The following is a 21,021-nucleotide window of genomic DNA, read 5'->3' as shown; positions in this document are numbered from 1 at the left end:
AAGGAGAAGAGAAAGAGAAAGGGGCAGAAAACTTATTTGAAGAAATAATAGTGGAAAACTTCCCAACGTGGGGAAGAAAGCACAGTGTTTCAAACAAGGTGAACTCAAGAAGGTCCACTTCAAGACATATAATAATTAAAATGTCAAGGATTAAATATAAAGAGAATTTTTAAAGCGGCAAGAGAGAAGCAACCAGTTACATACAAGGGAAACCTCATAAGAATATCAGCTGCTTGTTTAGCAGAAACTTGGCAGGCCAGAAGGGAGAGTCATGATAAATATAAAGTGCTGAAAGAAAAAAACCCTAATACCAAGAATAATCCAGCTGGCAAGATTATCATTCAGAATTGAAGGGGAGATAATTTCCCAAACAAAAGTTAAAGGAGTTCATCACCACTAAAAGAGCCTCATAAAAAAATGTTTAAAGAGACTGAAGTAGGAAAGAAAATGCCTTAATTAGAAGAAAATTATGCAAGGAAAATAATTCACGGGTAAAGCAAACATACAGAGCAATCACTTACAAAAGCTAGCATGAAGGTTGAAAGAAAAAAGTAATAAAACCAATTATACCTAAAAAACTAGGGGGCGCCTTGTGGCTCAGTCAGTTAAGTGTCCGAATTCAGCTCAGGTCATGATCTCGCCGTTCATGATCTGGCGGTTCATGAGTTCAAGCCCCACGTCGGGCTCTGTGCTGACAGCTCAGAGCCAGGAGCCTGCCCAGAATTCTGTGTCTCCCTCTCTCTCTGCCCCTCCCCTGCTCGTGCTCTGTCTCTCCGTCTCTCAAAAATAAACAAACATTTAAAAAATGTTTTAAAAAATAAAAAATTAGTTATAGGGACTCACAAAAAGATGTAAAATATGATAACACGTATATAAAATGTGGAGGGGGGAAGCAAAAATGAAGTTCTTTTAGACTGTGTTCAATGACCTTCAATTTAATATGGACGGCTGTATATCTAGGATGCTAAATAGGAACCACAAACCAAAAAGCTACAAGAGGTACAAAAAAATAAAAAGAAAACCAAGCATAACACTAAAGGAAGTCATCAATCACAAGGAAAGAAAACAAAAGAAGAGCAAAGATGAACTACAAAAACAACCAGAGAGCAATTGATAAAATGGCAGTAAGTCCACATCTATTGATAATTACTTTCAGTGTAAATGGTCTCAATGCTCCAGTCAAAATACATCGGGTGACAAAACATAAAAAACCAAGACCAATCTATATGCTGCCTACGAGAGACTCACTTCATACCTAAAGACACACACAGACTGAAAGTGAGGGGATGGAAAAAGATATTCCATGCAAATAGAAGCGGATAAATAAATAAATAAAAGTCAGGTTTAGCAACACTTTTAGCAAACAAAACCGACTTTGAAACAAAGACTGTAAGAAGAGACAAATAAGGGAATTACATAAAGACAAAGAAATTAATACAATAAGGGGGTACAACAAATGTAAATATCTATGCACCCAACAGTGGAGCACCTACGTACATAAAGCAAATATTAACAGACATAAAGGAAGAAATTGACAGTCACACAACAATAGTAGGGGACTTTAACACACCACTGACATCAATCAATCATCCAAGCAGAAAATCAGCAAGGAAACAATGACTTTGAATGACATATTAGACCCGATGGACTTAGCAGATACATACAGGAACAATCCATCCCCAAACTACAGAATACACATTCTTTTCAGATGCACATGGAATATTCTCCAGGAAAGATCACATGTCAAGACACAAAACAAGTCTCAATAAATTTCAGAAGACTGAAATCATATCAAATATCTTTCCACCCACAGTGGTATGAAAGCAGAAATCAATTACAGGAAAAAACCTGACAACCACAATCATGTGGAAGCTAAACAACAGACTACTAAACAACCAATGTGTCAGTGAAGAAATCTAGGTGGAAACGAAAAAAAAAAAAAAAAAATACATGGAGACAAATGCAAATGAAAACACAATGATCCAAAATTGAGATACAGCAAAAGTAGTCCTAAGTGGGAACTTTATAGGAATACAGGCCTACCTCAAGAAACAAGAAAAATCTGAAACAATCTCTCCTCATACCTAAAGGAAGCAGAAAAAGAAGAAAAAAGCCCAACGCTAGCAGAAGAAAGGAAATAATAAAGATCAAAGCAGGAATAAATGATATAGAGACTTAAAAAATAGAAAAGATCAATGAAACCAAGAGTTGGTTCTTTGAAAAGAAAAACAAAATTGATAAACTTTTAGGTATACTCATCAAGAAAAAAAAATAGGACTCAAATAAAGAAAATCAGAAATGAAAGAGAAAAACAAATAACACCACAGAAACACAGAGGAATACAAGGAAAAATACAATGAAATGATTTTTCATTTTACAATGGAAACTTTGCCAACAAATTGGACAACCTAAAGAAATGGATAAATTCCTAGGAACATACAAACTTCCAAAACTGAATCCAGAGGAGACAGAGAGTCTGAACTGATGGCTAGTAGTAAAATTGAATCAGTAATCAAAAACTTCAAACAAACAAAAGCCCAGGACCAGATGGATTCAAGGTGAATTCTACCCATCATTTACAGAAGAGTTAATACCTATTCTCTTCAAACTACTCCAAAAGGAAGCTTCCAAATTAATTCTAAGGGGCCAGCATTACCCTGATACCATAGTCATATAAAAACACTAAAAAAAAATATAGGCTAATATTCCTGATGAATATAGATACAAAAATCCTCAACAAAATATTAGCAAACCACATTCAACAATACATTAAGAGAATCATTCACCTTGAATAAGTGGAATTTATTCCACAGATGCAAAGACGGTTCAATATCCACAAATCAATTAAGGTGATACGTCACATTAATACATTGAAGGATGAAACCCATATGATCATCTCAATAGACACAGAGAGAGCATTTGACAAAGTACAACATCTGTTCATGATAAAAACTCTCAAACTGAGTTTAGAGGGAACAACATCAACATAATAAAGGCCATATATGACAAACCCATAGCGAACATCATACTCAATGTTGAAAAACTGACAGCTTTTCCTCTAAGATCAAGAATAAGAAAAAGATGTCCACTCATTTTTATTCAACTTAGTACTGGAAGTCCTAGCCATAGAAATCAGACAATAAAAGGAAATAAAAGGCATCTAAATTGGTAAGGAAGAAATAAAACTGTCACTATGTGCAGATGACATACTCTGTAACGAAAACCCTGAAGACTCCACAAAGAAACCATTAAGAGTAATAAATTAACTCAGGAAAGTTGCAGGATATGAGATTAATATACAGAAATCGGTTGCATTTCTATACAAGAATAATGAGCTGGCCAAAGGAGAAATTAAGAAAACAATTTAAGGGGCGCCTGGGTGGCTCAGTCGGTTGGGTGTCCGACTTCGGCTCAGGTCATGATCTCGCGGTCTGTGGGTTCGAACCCCGCGTCGGGCTCTGTGCTGACAGCTCAGAGCCTGCAGCCTGTTTCAGGTTCTATGTCTCCCTCTTCCTCTGACCCTCCCCTGTTCATGCTCTCTCTGTCTCAAAAATAAATAAATGTTAAAAAAAAAATTTAAGAAAACAATTTAAAATTGCACCAAAAATAATAAAATGCTTAGGAAAAAAACTTAACCAAGGAGGTGGAATATCTGCACTCTGAAAACTATTAAAAAACTGATGAAAGAAATTGAAGATGACATAAACAAATGGAAATATATACCATGCTCATGGATTAGAAGGATTAATATCATTAAAATGTTCATACCACCCAAAGCAAGCTGCAGGTTGAATGTAATCCCTTTCAAAATACCAGTCACAATTTCCACAGAATGAAAACAAATCATGTTAGGGGCATCTGGGTGGCTCAGTCGTTTAAGTGTCTGACTTTGGCTTAGGTCATGATCTCGCGGTTCATGAGTCTGAGCCCTGCATTGGGCTCTGTGCTGACAGCTCAGAGCCTGGAGCTTGCTTCATATTCTATGTCTCCCTCTCTCTCTCTCCCCTCCCCTGCTTGTGCTCTGTCTGTATCTCTCTCTCTTTTTCTCTCTCAAAAGTAAATAAACATTAAAAAATTAAAAAAAAATTTTAATTAAAAAAAAAAAAAAAGAACAAATCATGCTAAAATTTGTATGGAACTGCCAAGGACCCTGAATAGTCAAAGCAATCTTGAGGAAGAAGAACAAAGTTGTAGGCATCACAATCCCAGATTTTAAGCTATACTACAAAGTTATGGTAATCAAAACAGTGTGATGCTGGCACAAAGAAACAAAAAGACCAAGGGAACAGATAGGGAGCCAGAGGAATAAACCCATGCTTATACATTCCAATTGATCAAGGGAGGTGAGATTGTACAATGGTGAAAAGACCATTGGTGAACGAGACCATAGTCTCTTTAATAAATAGCATCGGGAAAACTGGACAGCTGCGTGCAAAGAATGAAACTGGACCACTTTCTCACACCACACACCAAAATAACCTCAAAATGGATGAAAGACCTTAATATGAGACCTGAAACCATAAAACTCCTAGAAGAAAATGGGCAGTTATCTCTTGGACATTGGCCTTAGCAACATTTTTCTAGATCTGTCTCCTCAGGGAAGAGAAACAAAAGCAAAAACGAACTATCGGGGCTACACCAAATGAAAAGCTTTTGCACAGTGAAGCAAACAATCAACAAAACAAAAAGGCAACCTCCTGAGTGGTAGAAAACATTTGCAAATGATGTATCTGGTAAGGAGTTAATATCCAAAGTATATAAAAAATCTTAGACAACTCAACCCCCAAACCTACAAAGAATCCAATTAGAAAACAGGCAGAGGACCTGAGCAGACATTTTTTCCAAAGAAGACATCCAGATGGCCAACAGACACATGAAGAGTAGTTCAACATCACTCATCATCAGAGAAATGCAAATCAAAGCCACAATGAGGTGTCACCTCAAACCCGTCAGCACGGCTGATATATGCATAGTGCGCGCCACATGCATGCACGCGCGCGTGCACACAAACACACGTGCGTGCGCGCAAAATGGAATATTATTCAGCCATAAGAAAGATCAAGTTCTTTCCATCTGCAACAACATCAATGGACCCAGAGGGCACCATACTTAGGGAAAGACAAATGCTATTTGATTTCACTTATATGCAGAATTTAAAAGAGATGAAAAATTGCACAAACGGAAAAACAGGAACAGACCCATAAATACAGAGAGCAAACTGGTGGTTGCCTGAAGGGAGGAGCGGGGAGGGAGGTACAGGCTTCCAGTTAGGGAACGAATATGTCACGGGGATGGAAGGCGTGGCTTCTGATTCTGGGTCTCCCTCCCTCCCTCTTCCTCTCACGGGGAATATAGTCAATGGTGTGGTCCCGGTGTCGTGTGGTGACAGACGGTGCCACACGTGCAGCGAGCACAGCACGACATAGAGAATCAGCGTGTTATACACCTGAAACTAACATAACAGAGCATGGCAATATTGCATGGCAATAAAGAATAAACAAAATTAAAAAAATTAAAAACAGAACCCACCATGACATACCTTTCTCAGGCTATGTTACTGGACCACCTCGAAAGTGGCATCGGAATTAAGAAAAATAAAAATGGATGCCAGCACATAGATTTCTGTGCCAATAGTCAGCTTATCACCCACTCCCAGTGCATCATCAGGCTGTGGCCTCACTGGTTTTTTGTTTTTGTTCTTGTTTTTTTCGTTTTGCTCATTTTTGGTTTCATTTCATCTTAAAGGACCAATCTGTGTTTCTGCCTTCATGTAGCCTTCTGTTCATTGCCTTTCTGAGCATCAAACAGTCGCTGATTCTAGACAGGTACAAAGGCATGAAGGAGTGATTGTTTTCTGGAAGCGACTACACATATGTGCTCATGTGTAAGCTCACTCCCATCTTGGGGGAAAAAACGAGACTTTGTAACATAAAGACAGTTCTCGAGCTTGCCTCAAACATAACGGCGCTCAAAAAACTAAAACTTTAATGAAAACAGCACAAATGAAGGCTGGGGGGTGGGGGGGGGTGGTGCCGGAATGGGCAACCCCAGGACCTTGAGGCTCCTGGGATTTGTGAAAGGAGATGGATTATCCACGAGTGGGGGAGAAGTGAGCACTGGGCCCCATATTTATGCCATGACCAGACATTGGCTAGCATCCTTGTTCATGTCATCGCACCCCACCAGGGCCTGAGAGTGTGGGTCCGTGTCCCCGTACAGTCTCTAACAGGGGACCTAAGTCCGCGCACTGTGCAGACAGGCACTAGGGAACTGTCTTCTGCTGACGACTTGTATTCGGTTCTGGGATAATAACAACAGAACTACGAGTACAACTAGCCCTGCTACTGAGCACCTTCATCAAGCACCCAGCAGCATCACTCACTCCCTCCTCACGACCCCCCACGGAGTAGGTTCCACGACGCTTCCCATTTTACAGCTCGGGAAATCAAGGCTCAGGGAGGCCCCACAGTTCGTGTGCGGGAAAGCCACCTCCGATCAGGTCTGCGGGACTGTGGTCATCCCACAAATGGTGCAACACGGAGGGATGCTTGGCAGACTGGTCACCGCCCTCTGTCCTCAGGTTGGCGCACTGGATCCTCGCAAGTACCCAGGGAGGTGCTCAGGCGATGTTACCACCCCGTTCTTATGGAAAAGAAACTGCTGGAGGGCGGACTGCTGTTAGGGGTAGGACACAGCCAGGAGGCTGACAAGTTCTGTCCCTTTCTTCTGGGCCCAGTATTTCTGCAGACTCCACCTACCCAGGGGACTCTCTGAGCCAGGGGACACAGTGGAGACGGTGACTGATGTGTGGGAGGGGAGGGGCAGGGGGTAGTGGGGGAGCAAGGGGGACAGTGGTGAAGGGCAGGAGACCAGTGGAGGCAGAGGGGGAAGAGCTGGTGAGTGCCAGACAGGGAGGGAAAGGAAATTTATCGGCAGCTATGCATTTTATTCCACAAAGTCTTCCAGCCTTGGGTCCCATATCAGTGAAATAGTTGGGACCAGATCTGAGCTTTATTTTGCAGTAAATGGAATGGTTAGGAACAAATAAATACGAGACAATTGAATCTGTCAGAGAGAGCAAAATTGTTCTGAATTGTTAGGAGATGGTTACTGTCATCCTGGGCTTTCTATTAAATAGAAATAACACGGCGAATGTTATTTTTTTTTTCCACTCAAAAAAAATTTTTTTTTTCCTGCTCTCTGGGTTCTTTGTGAGGTTTTTCTAGGATTGCACATTCTACCCTATTAAGAGCTCTATAAATTCTTGTGTATTTCAGGCTAGATACGCAACGTGATTTTGTGGCCCAAGAGAGGATTTGTAATGCAACTTCATGTCTGGCTGATCTGCCATATGCACGATGGGGTGGGGGGGGGGGGCGGTGTGGGGAATCTCATTTTCAGATGCTTTGGACTGAGACACATAAGAAAAATTCTCGCAAGAGCAACACTCCCCACCCCTTTCTGCTGCCCCACCCCGCCCACCTTCCCTACAGAGAGTGAGACCGTGGGCTCAGAGCTACTGTGTCCATTTGATGGTGTCCAAGCCCTCGGGTCCCAGCACCATCCACAGACACCTCGCCCCGGGACGTGTGCCAGGCCTGGTTCGCCGGCCAACCCAGTAGTCCCAGAGACGGGAATGAACCTGGGGTCTTACATTCGCGGAGCCACTTGTTGGGATCCAGCATCAGGTGCTGCTTGGTGACCTCCAGCTCCTTCATCAGCCACTCATACTTGGCTCGGACCTCGGCGATTCTCTGCTGGCGATGCTCCAGAATTTTCAGCTTTGCGTTGAAGCACGTGACCTCCTACAAGGCAGACGAGAAGGCGTGGGGGTGCGGGGAGAGGAGAGCCTCCCCCACCCAGCTCGGACCCACGCAGCCTCTTCTAGATGGGAATGCCATGTGCACAGCGGGGACGAGGGAGCTGGCCCCTCACTGGGGAGCCGGGAGGGCCCTGGGCCAGCCCAGCCACGCTTCTGCCTCGCCGGAGTTGGATCGGACAGCCACAGGGCAGGACTGCCACAGCCCTTTCTTAAATTTAGGTGGCTGGCGTTCCCAGCTGGAGCCAGGAAAGCCCCCAGCGCTGGAGCCCTTTCAACACTCGGGGTAGACAAGTGCGGAGCTCTCCAGGGGGCTGGCTGGGGGGCTGCCCCCGTGTGGGGACCAGGAGGCTCACCTTGCCGTTGGCCCCTCGTCGCCGCTGTAGTCGTTCCACATCATCGATTTCGTAGACTTTAATCTCAAAAGGTTCCCCGAGGCCCCTCTGGGTGCTGCGCAAGGGGCCGTCCACCCAGCGGACCCCGGTGATGCTGGCGGGTTTTCTTACGGGGGAAGGGGTGTCCAGGGACAGCGCAGGGATGAGCCTCCGTCTCTGAGAACCTAAGTACGGAATTAAACCCAAAGGGAATCTTTTTGAATTTCAATCCTTTACATCTTGATACGCATTTTTTGGTGGGGGACCCTGATGGGCATCCCAGGATGTGCGGCAGGTGAATGCGAAACATGCCAAGGCCCAGCCACGCACCTTGACAATTAATCCCTTAAACTGGCACCTAGGCTTCACCTCCAAGAGCTCACGAATTCCCTGCCTGACCTTTAGAGCTGCCCCTGGTGTCCGCCCACGAAACACACACACACACACACACACACACACACACACACACACACGCATGCACACCAGAACACGCGCAGACACAAAAACACGTGGTCTAGAACCGTGAGCCATATGCTCAGCATGAATATGTGTCACAGTGAAATTAAAGAGATGTTTGTGTTAGGGAAAAGGGGTCCCAGTGTTTGGTAATGTGGTCATAGGAGTTCTAGGAAACACTGCTTATTTGCTTATAACAACAACACTGTACTAAGCACCGATTATATGTCAGGCCCTATTCAACATGCTTTACACATTGTGACGGATGGCTAGCTGTCCCCGAGACCTGTTCTCTTCTTCCTCCAGGAAAGAGACTGGGTCGTAGCAGGGCACACAGCCCCCAGGAAGGGACCACGCCCTGGGTACATGCACCTTAAGCTCCTCCCGATAGGGTATCCACAAAACTGTTACGGGCAACTGCTAGGAAGTGTCCTTAAAGGTGGGGGGTCTGGCCTCCTCCTCTTCCTTTCTCCTTTGTCCTGGGTGAAATATGGGCCCAGTGGCTGCGTCACGAGGTGAAGATCATAAATGACACAAAAAGAAGACAGAAGGAGCCTGGATTCCTGGTACCCTAGAGACTTTTACGTGATTGTCTACACAGATTTGTCTTCTTCAAAGACTTAATTCTTGGAGTGCCTGGGTGGCTCAGTCGGTTAAGCATCTGACTTTAGCTCAGGTCACGATCTCATGGTTCATGAGTTCGAGCCCCATGTCAGGCTCTTTGCTGACAACTCGGAGCCTGGAGCCTGCTTCAGATTCTGTGTCTCCCTCTCTCTGCCCCTCCCCCACTCGCACTCTGTCTCTCTCTGTCTCTCAAAAATGAATAAACATTAAAACAAGTTAAAGACTTAATTCTTCCAGGGCATGTTGAGGTTCACAGCCACCTTGAGAGGAAGGGACAAGATGGTACCTGAGGACCCAGTGAGCAGCACAGGGGAACATAGTGAATCAGGCCTCTCTCGGCCCTGGTGAGGAGTAACAAGTCGTGGATATTGGTGCGGCAGCTCAGCAAACTGAACCAGCATCCCATCGGTCGGTTAAGTTTACCAAGCACCCAGAGAAGGGCAGGCATGGTGCTCGGTGCTTAGTGTGGCAAAGGATATAGAAGAAAAGCTTGGTGTTTAAAGCACTGGTCACCAGCGGGGGGGTGACATAGAAAAAAACTCTGAGCTCACTTGGAGGACCATCTGCCAGCCAGCCCACCAGCCAGTGAATCAATCAGGGGTGTCTGAATGACTCATGGGAGCCTGCACCATGCAGTGCTGGGCACCCAGCGGGCTGAGCCAGATGCAGAACTGGCCTTGGGCACCCAGCGGGCTGAGCCAGGTGCGGAACTGGCCTTGGGCACCCAGCGGGCTGAGCCAGGTGCGGAACTGGCCTTGGGCACCCAGCGGGCTGAGTCAGGTGCGGAACTGGCCTTGGGCACCCAGTGGGCTGAGCCAGGTGTGGAACTGGCCTTGGGCACCCAGCGGGCTGAGCCAGGTGCGGAACTGGCCTTGCGGGAGCTCACGTCCAGGCAGGTCAAGCCCTACGTGCATTCCGGAACAGGCAGGCTCACCAGGCCTCCCTCACTCCCTTCCCGGCTTTCTATGGTGGGCCTGCTACAGTGGGAAGGGACTTCATCCAGACCAAGGTGCTGATCTGATTCTCAGATTTCCCCAGCCAGCCTGGGAGCAGGAAAGTGACAGGAGGAAGCTCAGGGGGTAACCCAGCAGGCGTGGGGTGAAAGGTCTGGGACTTGAAGAAGCGGCCAAGAGTCTGGGAAGAGTTCACGTGACACCTGAGGAGTGATGCCAGAGGGCTGTCGGGGCTCCGGTGGGGCCTTCCCTGATTCACGTCCTTTTAGCCACTGAGCGCACCCCGGCCAGGGCAGACACGTGCTCCCCATCCAGGCCGGCCTTCACCACTCTAATTCACGGCTAACGGCCGTGTTGCTGACCACATCCGGCTGGCAGTGCCCTGTGGATGGACTAATGAAAATCCATCAGTAAAAGCAAACACGGCTTCTCTCCTGGTCAAGAACCCAGAATGACTACCCCATGGCCAACTACAACTTTGCCAGGCATTGAAGGCATAACTTGGTCTGTGCTTACATTTTCTGTGGTCGTCACATCCATCAAGAACGTCCCCTCGTTGAGCTCATCTCACCCTGTTGCCCAAGACCCCAAGTCTCCTACTTTCTGGCAGGACCCACGTGCCCTGAGGCCGGGTCCTCAGAGTGTCACAGTCTGGACAATTCCATGCACCTTCCACCAACACGGATCTCCAGGAAGGGGACCAATAAGCTTAAGGACGTTCGCTGGTTTCTCGTGTTACGTGCACAACGGAGCACTGAGAGCTCAAGGTTATCCTCCTCATCCTGTATTTCTAGTTCATTTTTCAACCAAAGCACTAAAGTTTTCCAAACTCAAAAGCAATCTCCGATAAAAGATAACCGGTCTCCTCCGCAGTTGCAAACACCTCTAGTAATTATAAAATCCAGCTACCCAGCTAGGAGTTTCCTTTGAGAAGGTTTACGGCTTCTCTTAAGGAAGGTGCTTTTGATTTATGCTGATCATGTCTGACACCAACCATTTCTCTTAATAACCATAAATAAGCAAGACAAGGTCCCCTAACGGTGAGGAGCACATCTCCACTGCCACCTCCATTGTCAAGGTCACCTAACCTGTGAGCGGCATTTTTTGCATTTTTTGGTGTGGCTGTGGATCTCCACTGCCACATTCATTATGAAGGTCACAGAGGTCCAGTGCTCCCGGCGTTCAGGTACCTAGCCTGGTGCTTCGATCCTACACCCTGTCCTCCAACAGCCTAACCTGACAGGAGACGCTCAGAGGATGACGTTTGTAAAAGCAGGCGGCACCCCGCAAGGACAGGTGCTGAGCCTGCTGGCCACTCTCCAGGCAGCCATTTTACAGAGCTCTTTACCCCAGCGCAACAGCCACACCGAAAGATGCAAATCTTGGGGGAAAAAAAGATGCTCAAAGAACAAAAGGGACCGGCAGACGGAAGGCTCTAGAGGAGGGTGTGGGAAAGCATTCTAACGGGCAAACACATGTGAGCGCACAGGCTGCGTCACAACGGTGTGGACCCTGAAGAATGAAGTCTGGGTAGATTGTAGCAACAAGGTTTGTCAACCAAGTACAGGGAAGGCCAGCAGATCTTCTCCTCCCTCCGCCCCCCTGCAAACAGTCTGGCTCGGATGAACTTTCTTTCTATTTTTAGTGACTAACATCAATATGTTTTCATGCTCATGGCCCTGAAAAGAGGACACAGCAGCTGTCATGTTATTACTGAGCGGCTTTTCTTTCTGCACTTGTCTCGCACGGGCACCGCTCCCAGGTCCCTGATGAGGCACAGAGTGCCGAGGGCCTGGGGTGGGGCATCGCCAAAGTGGGTCTGAGCCTGAAGCACACGCCGCCTGGGAAATAAAGATGGCGGACAGCCGTGAGTTCTGGACATGTTCACAGCACAATACGCTCACACACTGTGGTCTGTGAGGGGGTGGGCAGGTGGGGAGAGTGACACCACAGCATCTAGAACTATGAGGTTGATTTCTTCGATTTGAGGCAGACAGATGCTTTATGATGTGCCTTACATTTGGGTTGGAACATTCTAGAGCTTGTGCTTGCCTACGTTGGGAGGAGGGAAAAAGCAATCCCCCCGCCCCCCATGGTTGAGAGAAAAAGCTGTTGCCGGAGCAGTTGCAGGACAGAGGAGACCCCACTTGGAGGACTCCCCCCATATTTTAATTCCAAACCTGCTGGTGCCACCAATATTCTGTGGCACAACGGCTTCTGAGGGCTCCCAGGGAGCCTGGGTTCCCACAGGAGGGCTCAGTATGGCAAAGGACCGGCTAGGAGGGCACGCCACTCTCACTTTAACTGAGGCACAGAGTTGCACGCGGGGCTCTTTACGAGGTGGCCTCATTAAAAGCGCGTTCTTATGCTAGAGAACAAGTAGAGGTAACTTCTGTGGAAGCCACTGAAGAGTGGAGCTCAATCACAGAGAATTCTGAAGTAGCTCAAGTCGTCCTCAGTTCCTTCTGCCTCCTGTCTCTCTGACCCAGTCTCTCCTGGCTGACCTTTCACCTCACCTACCCCATGGCTACGAGGGCCACCCTCTCTGACCTGGGTCCTCTTCTTCTCATCCATCATAACGTCCTGTCACTTGTCACTCCAAACTCCAATTAACAAGTCAGGGGGTTTTACCACCATGTCATATCCTTTGCACTATTTACTTGCTTTTGATGGGAGATTCCTGGAGATGCAAAGACTTGCTCAGAAAGCATGCATTTGGGGCACCGGGGTGCTTGGGTGTGCCGTGCTGGTGCAGTGTGTGTGTGTGTGTGTGTTGTGTAGGTGTACTGTGCGTGTGTTCAGGCCCCATGGTGGCTGTCCACGAGTGTGTCTGGGGGTGGGGGTGGGGGGGACAGAGGAAGGGCCTCCCCATCGCACCGCCAAGGAGATCAGTGCGCTTCATCCTGCTTCCAGGAGCGGCTGCCAGAGTCTCAGGGCCACCAGCCCCAAGTTTTGGTGTCTGTAGCTGCCAGGCCATGAGGCTGGTGGCTCTGATCTGACCCCTCCGAAAGCCCTGAGTGGCGGCACCGTCGCTCCCAGAGCAGACAAGCCTGGGTCTCGGGGACTCCGGACGGCCGCGCAAGCAGGTGCCCACGGGCTGGATGCCCCCGGCGCGGGAACGTCTGGCAGTGGGTTCCCACAGCGACACCTAACGCGGCCGTGGCCCCGTGGAGGCCTGAGGGCGCAGGCGGTCAGTGGGGGCGGGGGGAGGCAGGAAGGGGGGCCCGGGGTCCTGCCCGCGCCCGCCCGGTGCCTACCTGAGTTGGAGCGCTTCTTCGGGGCCTTGAGGCTGCGGCAGCGGCCGCCCACGGAGCTGCTGTTGTCGCTCGTGGAGTCGTGCGCGGAGGACGCGCTGCCGGTGGCCTCGCTGTCGCGCGGCACGCTCTCGTAGCCGCTGCTGCCGCCGCTGTGGTAGAACAGGGCCGTCTTGCCCATGGCGGGCGGCAGCTCGCCGCTCAGCACGCTGCTGTTGTCGCTGCCGTGGCCGCTGCTGCAGCGGTGCGGCCGGCGCGGCGGGGTCACCTTGCTGTAGGGTGAGGGCAGCGGGGGCGCGGCCGGCCGCTCGTCGCCCCCCGCGCGCCCGCCCGCGCCGCCCTGCAGCAGCTCGGAGATGCGCCCGTTGACGGCGCGCGGCGGCGGCTTGCCGGCGGGCCCGGCGCCCCGGCTGCGGCTGAGGGACTGCGTGGACCAGGACGTGGGCTTGGCGCTGGCCGTCAGCCCCGGGCTCTGGCCCACCGCCTGCGGCAGGGACTTGGTGGAGAAGCTGAGCGTCTTGGTGGTGGCGGTGGCCAGGCTGCGCGCCTTGGGGCTGGCCAGCAGGAGCTTGCTCACCGCCGAGATCTTGCACGTGCCGGCCTTGGGCGACGCGACGGCGCCGGGGGCGCCGGCGGCGGCGGCGGCGGCGGGCGGCGCGGGGCCCAGGGCGGTGGGCGAGGCCCCGGCGCCCCCGCGGCCCGGGCTCCTCCCCGCGCGGGGCATCGTGCTGTCCTTGCCCGCGTGCGCTCGCCAGCTCCCCGCGCACAGGCTCTCGGCTCTCTCCAGCGACAGGCACTCGTAGTGGCTGACGGTGGCCCTGCCGAGGGAGTTGGTCCTGCTGGCCAGCTGCTCCAGCTTGGCGCTGAACAGCCGGCTGCTGCTGCTGGCCTCCTTGGCCTGGCCGCCGGCCTCATCCGGGAACGGGGCCAGGAGGGGCGCCGGGGGGTGCGACGGGCTGCTGGTGCCGCTGCTGCAGGCGCTGTGCTGGGGGCTGGCCCGGTTCTTCTGGTCCAGGCTGGACTTGCGGACCGGCGGCAGAGGGGGCGTCCCTTTGGGCCGGGCCAGCATACAGTGCTTGGGCGAGGCCGCCTTCCTCTCCAGGGCCGCCTTGCAGGGCGACGCGCCCTGGGCGCTGCCCAGCCCGTTGGTCTCCGCGGCGCAGTGGTAGAACGGACTGCCCGGCTCCTCCTGCCGGCTGGCCTTCTGGAAAGCCCTGGGAAGGCTGCTGGACTTCAGGCCTCTGTTGGGGTGCACGGGGCTCTGGGTGGCCACACCGGGCAGGGCCATCTCACAGCCATCCGCAACCCTCCTGAGGTTGTCGCTCCCGGGGGAAGCGGACACCTCACCGCTGCTGCTGCTCAGCCTGTCCCCAGGGCTGGCCTTCCTGTCCTGCTCTGCTCTGGCCTCAGGCTTTGCGGGGGGGCCTGTGGCGGCCTCACGCCCGGCCCCTTCTTCACCGGGATAGGCGCTCTCTTTCTTTACCTCCTCTTCCCGTTTTAGCCAAGGGTCCTCAAATCTCATCTCTGTCTTCGCACCGGTTTCCCGGCTGTCCTGGGGCTGGGCTGCTCTGGGCGCTGAGCTCACCGCGGGGGCGATGGACACCTCGGGCCCTTGGACGGGCCGGGGGCTCACGGCAATGCAGGGGTAGACTGTGATGTTGGTCTTCATGGGGATGTACCCTTCGCAGCTGCTCAGGTCTGCTGTGTTGGAGATGGTGACCATGGCCTTGCCCAGCGTGGATATCTTGCAGCCCTGGATGGGGGTCGCCCTGTCGAAAGAGTCCTCCCCCACGTCAGACAGGATGAGCAAACTGTCGGGGCCCGCCTCGGGCTTCTCCCGGCACACCACGGGGCTGCTCTGGATGCCGCCGCCCAGCTCCGAGGCCGGAGGATCGGCCATGGCCTCCCCGTGCCCGAAGCACGTCTGAGCGATGAAACTGTGGCAGGACTGCTCGCCATCGCTGCCGGCGCTCACCTCGCTCAGCCAGGAGCTGATGGAGGAACGTTGGCTCCCGGCCTCGCGGGCCTTCTCGTCCAGGGTCAGCTTCGGGAGGGGCAGGAACTGCGTGATGCTGACCTCGGACACGGGGGCCACGCTGGAGTAGCACTCGAGATCCTCGCTGATGCTGCCGATGATGCTGACGGGCCGGGAGCCCGAGGCCAGGGCCTGCACGGAGCAGTCGCTGTTGAAGCTGATGATGCTGGTGGGGCGGCCGCCGTCCAGGACGCCGCTGATGGTCAGCTCCTCCACCAGTGTGAACACCAGCTCGTCCTCGCCGTTCAGCTCCAGCGGCTGCTGCACCGTCACCGTCGTGGTGCTCAGGACCTCCTTCTTGGGGTCTGGAGAGGTGGCCCCCTGGTGCTCGTCATCGACCGGGCTTTCGGGGAACCCTTGGCTCCCAGCGGACATGGACTTCTTCAGAACCTGGGGGCTCATTCCAACTGGGGGGGTTCGCACCTCAGGCTGCAGCAGGGACTCGCTGGATGCCGTGCAGGCGTCCTTGCTCAAGGGAGGCAGGGGAGCAGGAGAGGGCAGGACACCCTTCTGGGTGTAGACTTTGCACCTCTGGGAGGGAGAGCTGGCCGGCTTGTACTCGGAGGTCTTGGACAGGCTGGCGATGCCCAGCCGCGGGGACCCCATCGGCCTGGGCTTGCCTTCCACGAAGCCACAGGAGTTCAGGCTTTCTCGGCTGCTCTGGAGGCTGGGGCTCTGCGTGAGCTGGGAAGCAGCGTGCTGGCCACCGCCGCTGCCCGGGATGCTCCTGGGCGAGGCAGGGCTGGGGCTGCCGGGCAGAGCCGGGGTGGGGCCAGGCGAGTGATTCCTCTGCATCTTGGAGGCGGGAGGGTCGGTGCCTTCTCTGTCAGTCAGCTGCCCGTCGGACCCGGCCTCTTCCTTCTCAGACTCACAGAGTGGGTTGGCCCCAGCCGCCTGGCTTAACGGGGGACCCTTGCCCGCTTGCTGGGCCCCAAACTGGACCGGCAGCTCTTCGAAAGGAAACTGACTGGGCTCCTCGCTGCCGTCGATACAGTCCAGCCTCTCCTGCAGCTCGGCAAACGTGTTGCACTTCAGACAGTCCCTTTCCGACTTGCCGGCCGCAGCCCCTCCGGCCTCCGGGGGCCGGCCGTCGCCCCGTGCCTTCTGCAGGGCGGGCACGATGGGGACAAAGTCTGGGGGGCCCTCGTTGTCGGTGAGCTCTTTGTCAGAGAGGGCCGTGCCGTTGGGCCCGATGTAGATGACCGTGTCGCAGGACTGCTCGCTGCTCGAGGAGTAGTCGGGGTCGCTGGACAGCGGGGGGATGGGGAAGTCCGGGTCCCCCGCGGCCCTGGCGTGGAAGGGTCTCAGCTGGGTGGGCCTTCGCATCCTGCCTTCCTCGCAGGAGCTCTCCCCACCGGACGAGCTTGACGTGTACTGAAGATGAGAGCGGGGAGGTTAGCGGGGGCGGGCCTCCCGGCGAGCCCACAGCGACTCCGAACAGGCCCCCCAGGCCACCCCGGTTCCCCTCCCTGCGTCAGGCTGTTCCTCGTGGTGCGTCAGGCCGGCGTGCCCCAGCTTGCCACCACACCGTGGCCTCTAGTGAGAACGGCCCATGTGGCACGCTGGGGAACAGAGCCTGCTCAGGACAGGTGACCAGCCCGGGCCCCGGGTGACCTCCTGAGGGCAGACAGGTCACTACCGTGGCATACCCCAGCCGTCTGTGGTATCCTGCGTCACACAGGTTGTCAAGGCCCATTTTTGACCCCCCCTCCCCCACTCCCCGCCATACACAGAAAGACACAAAAAGGAAAAAAGCTTCCTGCTTCACCAGCTGGCCTGGTGACCACAGTTGTGATGGCTTTCTGCCACGTTCTGGTCATGCCACCAGGGTCCTGGCTTTGCCTCTGCCTGAGAAAGCAAGGCTGGTAGTTTCTGCCAGGCTCCTCGCATCCACAAGAAACCACTGTATTCACGTGGCAAAGCCCAGGAGCCCATAAATGATTCCTGGAAATGCGGGAGAAGTAGCACCACGTGAGCAAAGCGCTAATCCAAAAATGGGCTCAGCCAGTTGCAGGACAGGGTCTCTATCTACGTGGGACCAGGGCAGGGAGGGAGACACGGAGTGTTTCCCGTCCTACCCAGATGCCTGACGTGGGCCTAGTGCTCCTGGTTAGGGGTCCAGGCTGGATGACCAGCAGCTGGCAGGGCTAGGGGACGCGGACTTCATCATCCTCCCCCCCACCCCGACCATCGTCAGCATCTCCTGCCCCCCCCCCACCTTCGCCCCCGCGCTCGGGGATTAGGAATACCGGCTCGGCTCCAGGGTAGGGCTCCCAAAGCATCTACACCCGCTGCACCCCCTGGGAGCTCCCTACCTTCGTCTTCTTTTTCTTCATCCTCAAGACTCTTGAGGCGATCTGGATGGTGGACAGGGTCTCTGCGTAGTTGCCGGCGGCCGCCGAGATGTGCGCGATCATGGTGGTGCGACAGTTCACGTTCCCCAGGGACTCTCGCAGCAGCATGGTGAGTTTGCTCTCTCTGCCAAACAAAGTGAATTAAGGCTGCATTAGTGGGTCATGCTTCATGTTGGCTGTCAGGGTAGGACCGAGGGCCTCCACATGGCTTTTTTGTTGTGGGCAGCAGGGTTTTTTTCCCCCCTATTTTTTAAAAAAAAGGGCGTACTAATTAACATCATTTTCTAGCACACGGCTGTTTGTAGCGGGCAGCCAAGCAAGGGCTTGTAACCCCAAGGATGGAATCCACGTGACACACCTCCCTTGGCACTCGTGTCCCGCTCCTGGGTAAACCCGTGCATCTGTGTGCGCCCACCAGGCGCTGTGCACGACGGGACCTGGGGATAGGAACTGGAGGGAGAAGACGGCTCTGTGACTGATTCGGCAGGCCGTGTGCACACACAGCCCTTCTTTTCAAGTGTCTGTGCGCAAGGGGTCCCTGCAAGGCACAGTGGTTTGCCAGCCACGAACCTGCATGTTAGATCCGTGTGTCTGCGATGTACCCCGTTTGTTTGTGACAGTGGCAAGCACTTTATCACCATCTGTCTCTTCCTCTCGTGCCTGCACGTGGCGGCAATGCAGGAGAAACAGGGACACGGGCCCGAGCACTCAATCCGTCGGCCACAGAATGCAGACCTTTCTAGAAAGGCCTCCTCTGGGGACTCTGCAGGTGCCGTGTGGGGCCAGGGCCCTGAGTGGTGATAATGAGGCTCAGGACTTTACAGACGGTGGTTGCAGGCTCTTCCAAAACTGACCTGGAGCGATGGTGCATGTGTTTCCATTCCTGCACGTGTCCCAACAGTCTCCCTGCCTCACTCTTAAAAGGCTTCTGCTTACGTCATCATCAGCCCTCTCCTCTCAACTGCTGCCAGATGTCATTTCACCTCTGGAAGCTTCTCTGATCCCGAAGGCGGAGGCAGCCTCTGCGTCTCCCGTGCCCTGTGTGCATAGCTGTGCGTTGTGTTCAGAATGCCAGGTTCCGGGGGCTCGTCCTCACGTCCGTGTCCCCACCAGGCTGTCAGCTGGCCACCCCCGCAAAGCTCCCTGGAGAGGGACCGTCCAGCTCGGCAGACCCGGTGTGAGAGGCAGGCTGCCGTCTGTAGAGATCAGGCCTTGGAAACGGGGAAACCCTTTCACACGTGACCTGCATGGGGCCTTCGGGGAGGAAGACTGCGGGGTGAGAGCCAGAGTTTGCCTTTTCCATCTGGAACCAATTAAGGTGTCAGTTCGGGACGCCGGGCTCACTCTGGCTCAGTTCCAGGGCAATTAAAAAAAACGCATCAGGGTTTTCCTTCAGCCGAAATCGTCAGTGATGAAAGTCGTGGAAGGAGAGTGTTGCGGACTGAATGCAAGCAAGCTAACCCCCAAAGTGATGCCATCAAGGGGGGGGGGGCTTCGGGAGGTGACCAGTCACAAGGGCAGTGCTGTCATCGACGAGAACAGCGCTCTTATAAGGGGGACTTCCGGGGGAGTTCGCTCGCTCCTTCCGCCATCGGAGGCTGTCACCAGAAGGCAGCCGTCTATGAACCAGGAAGCTGCCTCACCGAACACCAGACCTGCTAACACCTTGTTGAACCTCCAGCCTTCAAAGCTCTGAGACATACATGTCTGCTGTTTGAGGCCCTCCGTCTGTGGTTATTTTTTCAGCGCAGCCTCAACGGACTGAGACAGGGAAGGGGGTGTGCAGAAGGATCGAGGCCTCGCTGCAAACACTCATCTGCCTTCAAAATGTGTCCAGCAGGCAGGTCACGGATGCCACCAGAGCTGACAGCCAGACGGGCGGTTGGGTCCCACCCCCGGCACACACTCTTCGCGGAGAGCCTGCACCTGCCTGAGTCTAGGGTTTTGTCTTCACTGTGTCTTCGAGTGGAAGACAGATCCCATCAGTGGGAAGTCGTGACCGCTGCAGTCAATTCTTAATGTCCGAGGTGGTTGTGGTCTATTAAGTCTCTGTGAACCCTGAAGCAGTGAGTCCAGATGGGAACGGTTCCTCGGGGCCACTGGTCAGCTTCCCGTCAATGAATCGATCGATACATAACCTTGTTTCACGTGTTTCTGTTTAGAACACCTGATTTAATACACGTTCCTTACAAATGATGAACTGCGCGCACTATTTCTTTAGAACAAAACACTAGCTGAGGAGGGTTTATTTTTCTGACCCTAGGTAATAAGAACATAAATTTCTTTGGCTTTTTCAGCCTCACAATATTGTCCACTATGCTTTTTTTTTTTTTGAAATTTTTAAATTATTTATTTATTTTTCATGTTTTTATTTTTGAGGGAGAGAGAGAGGCAGAGACAGAGCATGAGCAGGGGAGGGGCAGAGAGAGGGAGACACAGACTCTGAAGCAGGCTCCAGGCTCTGAGCTGTCAGCACAGAGCCCAATGCAGAGCTCGAACCCACTAGCGGTGAGATCATGACCTGAGGCGAAGTCAGACGCTCAACCAAGGGAGTCACCCAGGCGCCCTGATGTTTTTTTGTTTTTGTTTTTAATTTGATCATTCATCTTATGAATCCATAAAGAGAGCCTTTTATCTGTAGTTTCATCATGCATTTTAGATGTTACTTAACTCTTTCTGAAGCAGCCTGACACACAGGTCAGTGAATTCCCTCTTCCTCTTTCTGGATGTACCATATTGTTGACTCGTTAACACTGAATTCATGCCAAACGGCACTACAACTCATACATGAACGAGGCTTCTCGAAGATACATATTTTCTCCGTAAGGCATGTCACTGCCTTCTCACACCAACGAACGCCGGGCCACCCCCACAGCACTGTGCTTGGGGGCCTTTTCGGCAGTGAAACCACCAACAAAAAGCACACAGATACAAACAACGTGGCACCAAACAGGACTCTGAAGAGGAGCCTTGTTTACAAGAAGAGAGGTGAGACGAGGAGGCAGAGGGCTGGCTTGTCCCATCTCAGCTGGGGACGGCACATCAAGCCACCCCACGTTTGGGCCGCTGTGCACGTCCGCAAACGACAGCAAAGGCGCCACTCGAGCTGAGTTTGAACGTGATTCATAAACATGGAACCTGCGGCTGATGAG

At 52.6% G+C, this 21,021-nt stretch overlaps 1 protein-coding gene across 5 annotated transcripts in view; it reads right to left on the bottom strand.

Annotated features, from left to right (window-relative positions):
* KIF26B (kinesin family member 26B) overlaps nucleotides 1–21,021 on the bottom strand; it is a 469,574-nt gene that overhangs the window by 9,802 nt on the left and 438,751 nt on the right. For all 5 annotated transcript variants that reach the window (XM_053209472.1, XM_053209473.1, XM_053209474.1 and 2 more), the window contains 4 exons: nucleotides 17,831–17,993; nucleotides 13,484–16,889; nucleotides 8,176–8,378; nucleotides 7,655–7,805 (listed from right to left, as the gene is read on the bottom strand). In XM_053209472.1, the coding sequence (XP_053065447.1) occupies nucleotides 7,655–7,805; nucleotides 8,176–8,378; nucleotides 13,484–16,889; nucleotides 17,831–17,993 (3,923 nt within the window). The remainder of the gene's footprint in view (nucleotides 1–7,654; nucleotides 7,806–8,175; nucleotides 8,379–13,483; nucleotides 16,890–17,830; nucleotides 17,994–21,021) is intronic.

The sequence above is a fragment of the Acinonyx jubatus genome, chromosome E4, assembly GCF_027475565.1.
Source record: "Acinonyx jubatus isolate Ajub_Pintada_27869175 chromosome E4, VMU_Ajub_asm_v1.0, whole genome shotgun sequence".
NCBI classification, from domain to species: Eukaryota; Metazoa; Chordata; class Mammalia; order Carnivora; family Felidae; genus Acinonyx; species Acinonyx jubatus.
The sequence above is the reverse complement of the archived record's forward strand: the minus strand, read 5'-3'. Positions and strand labels throughout refer to the sequence as shown.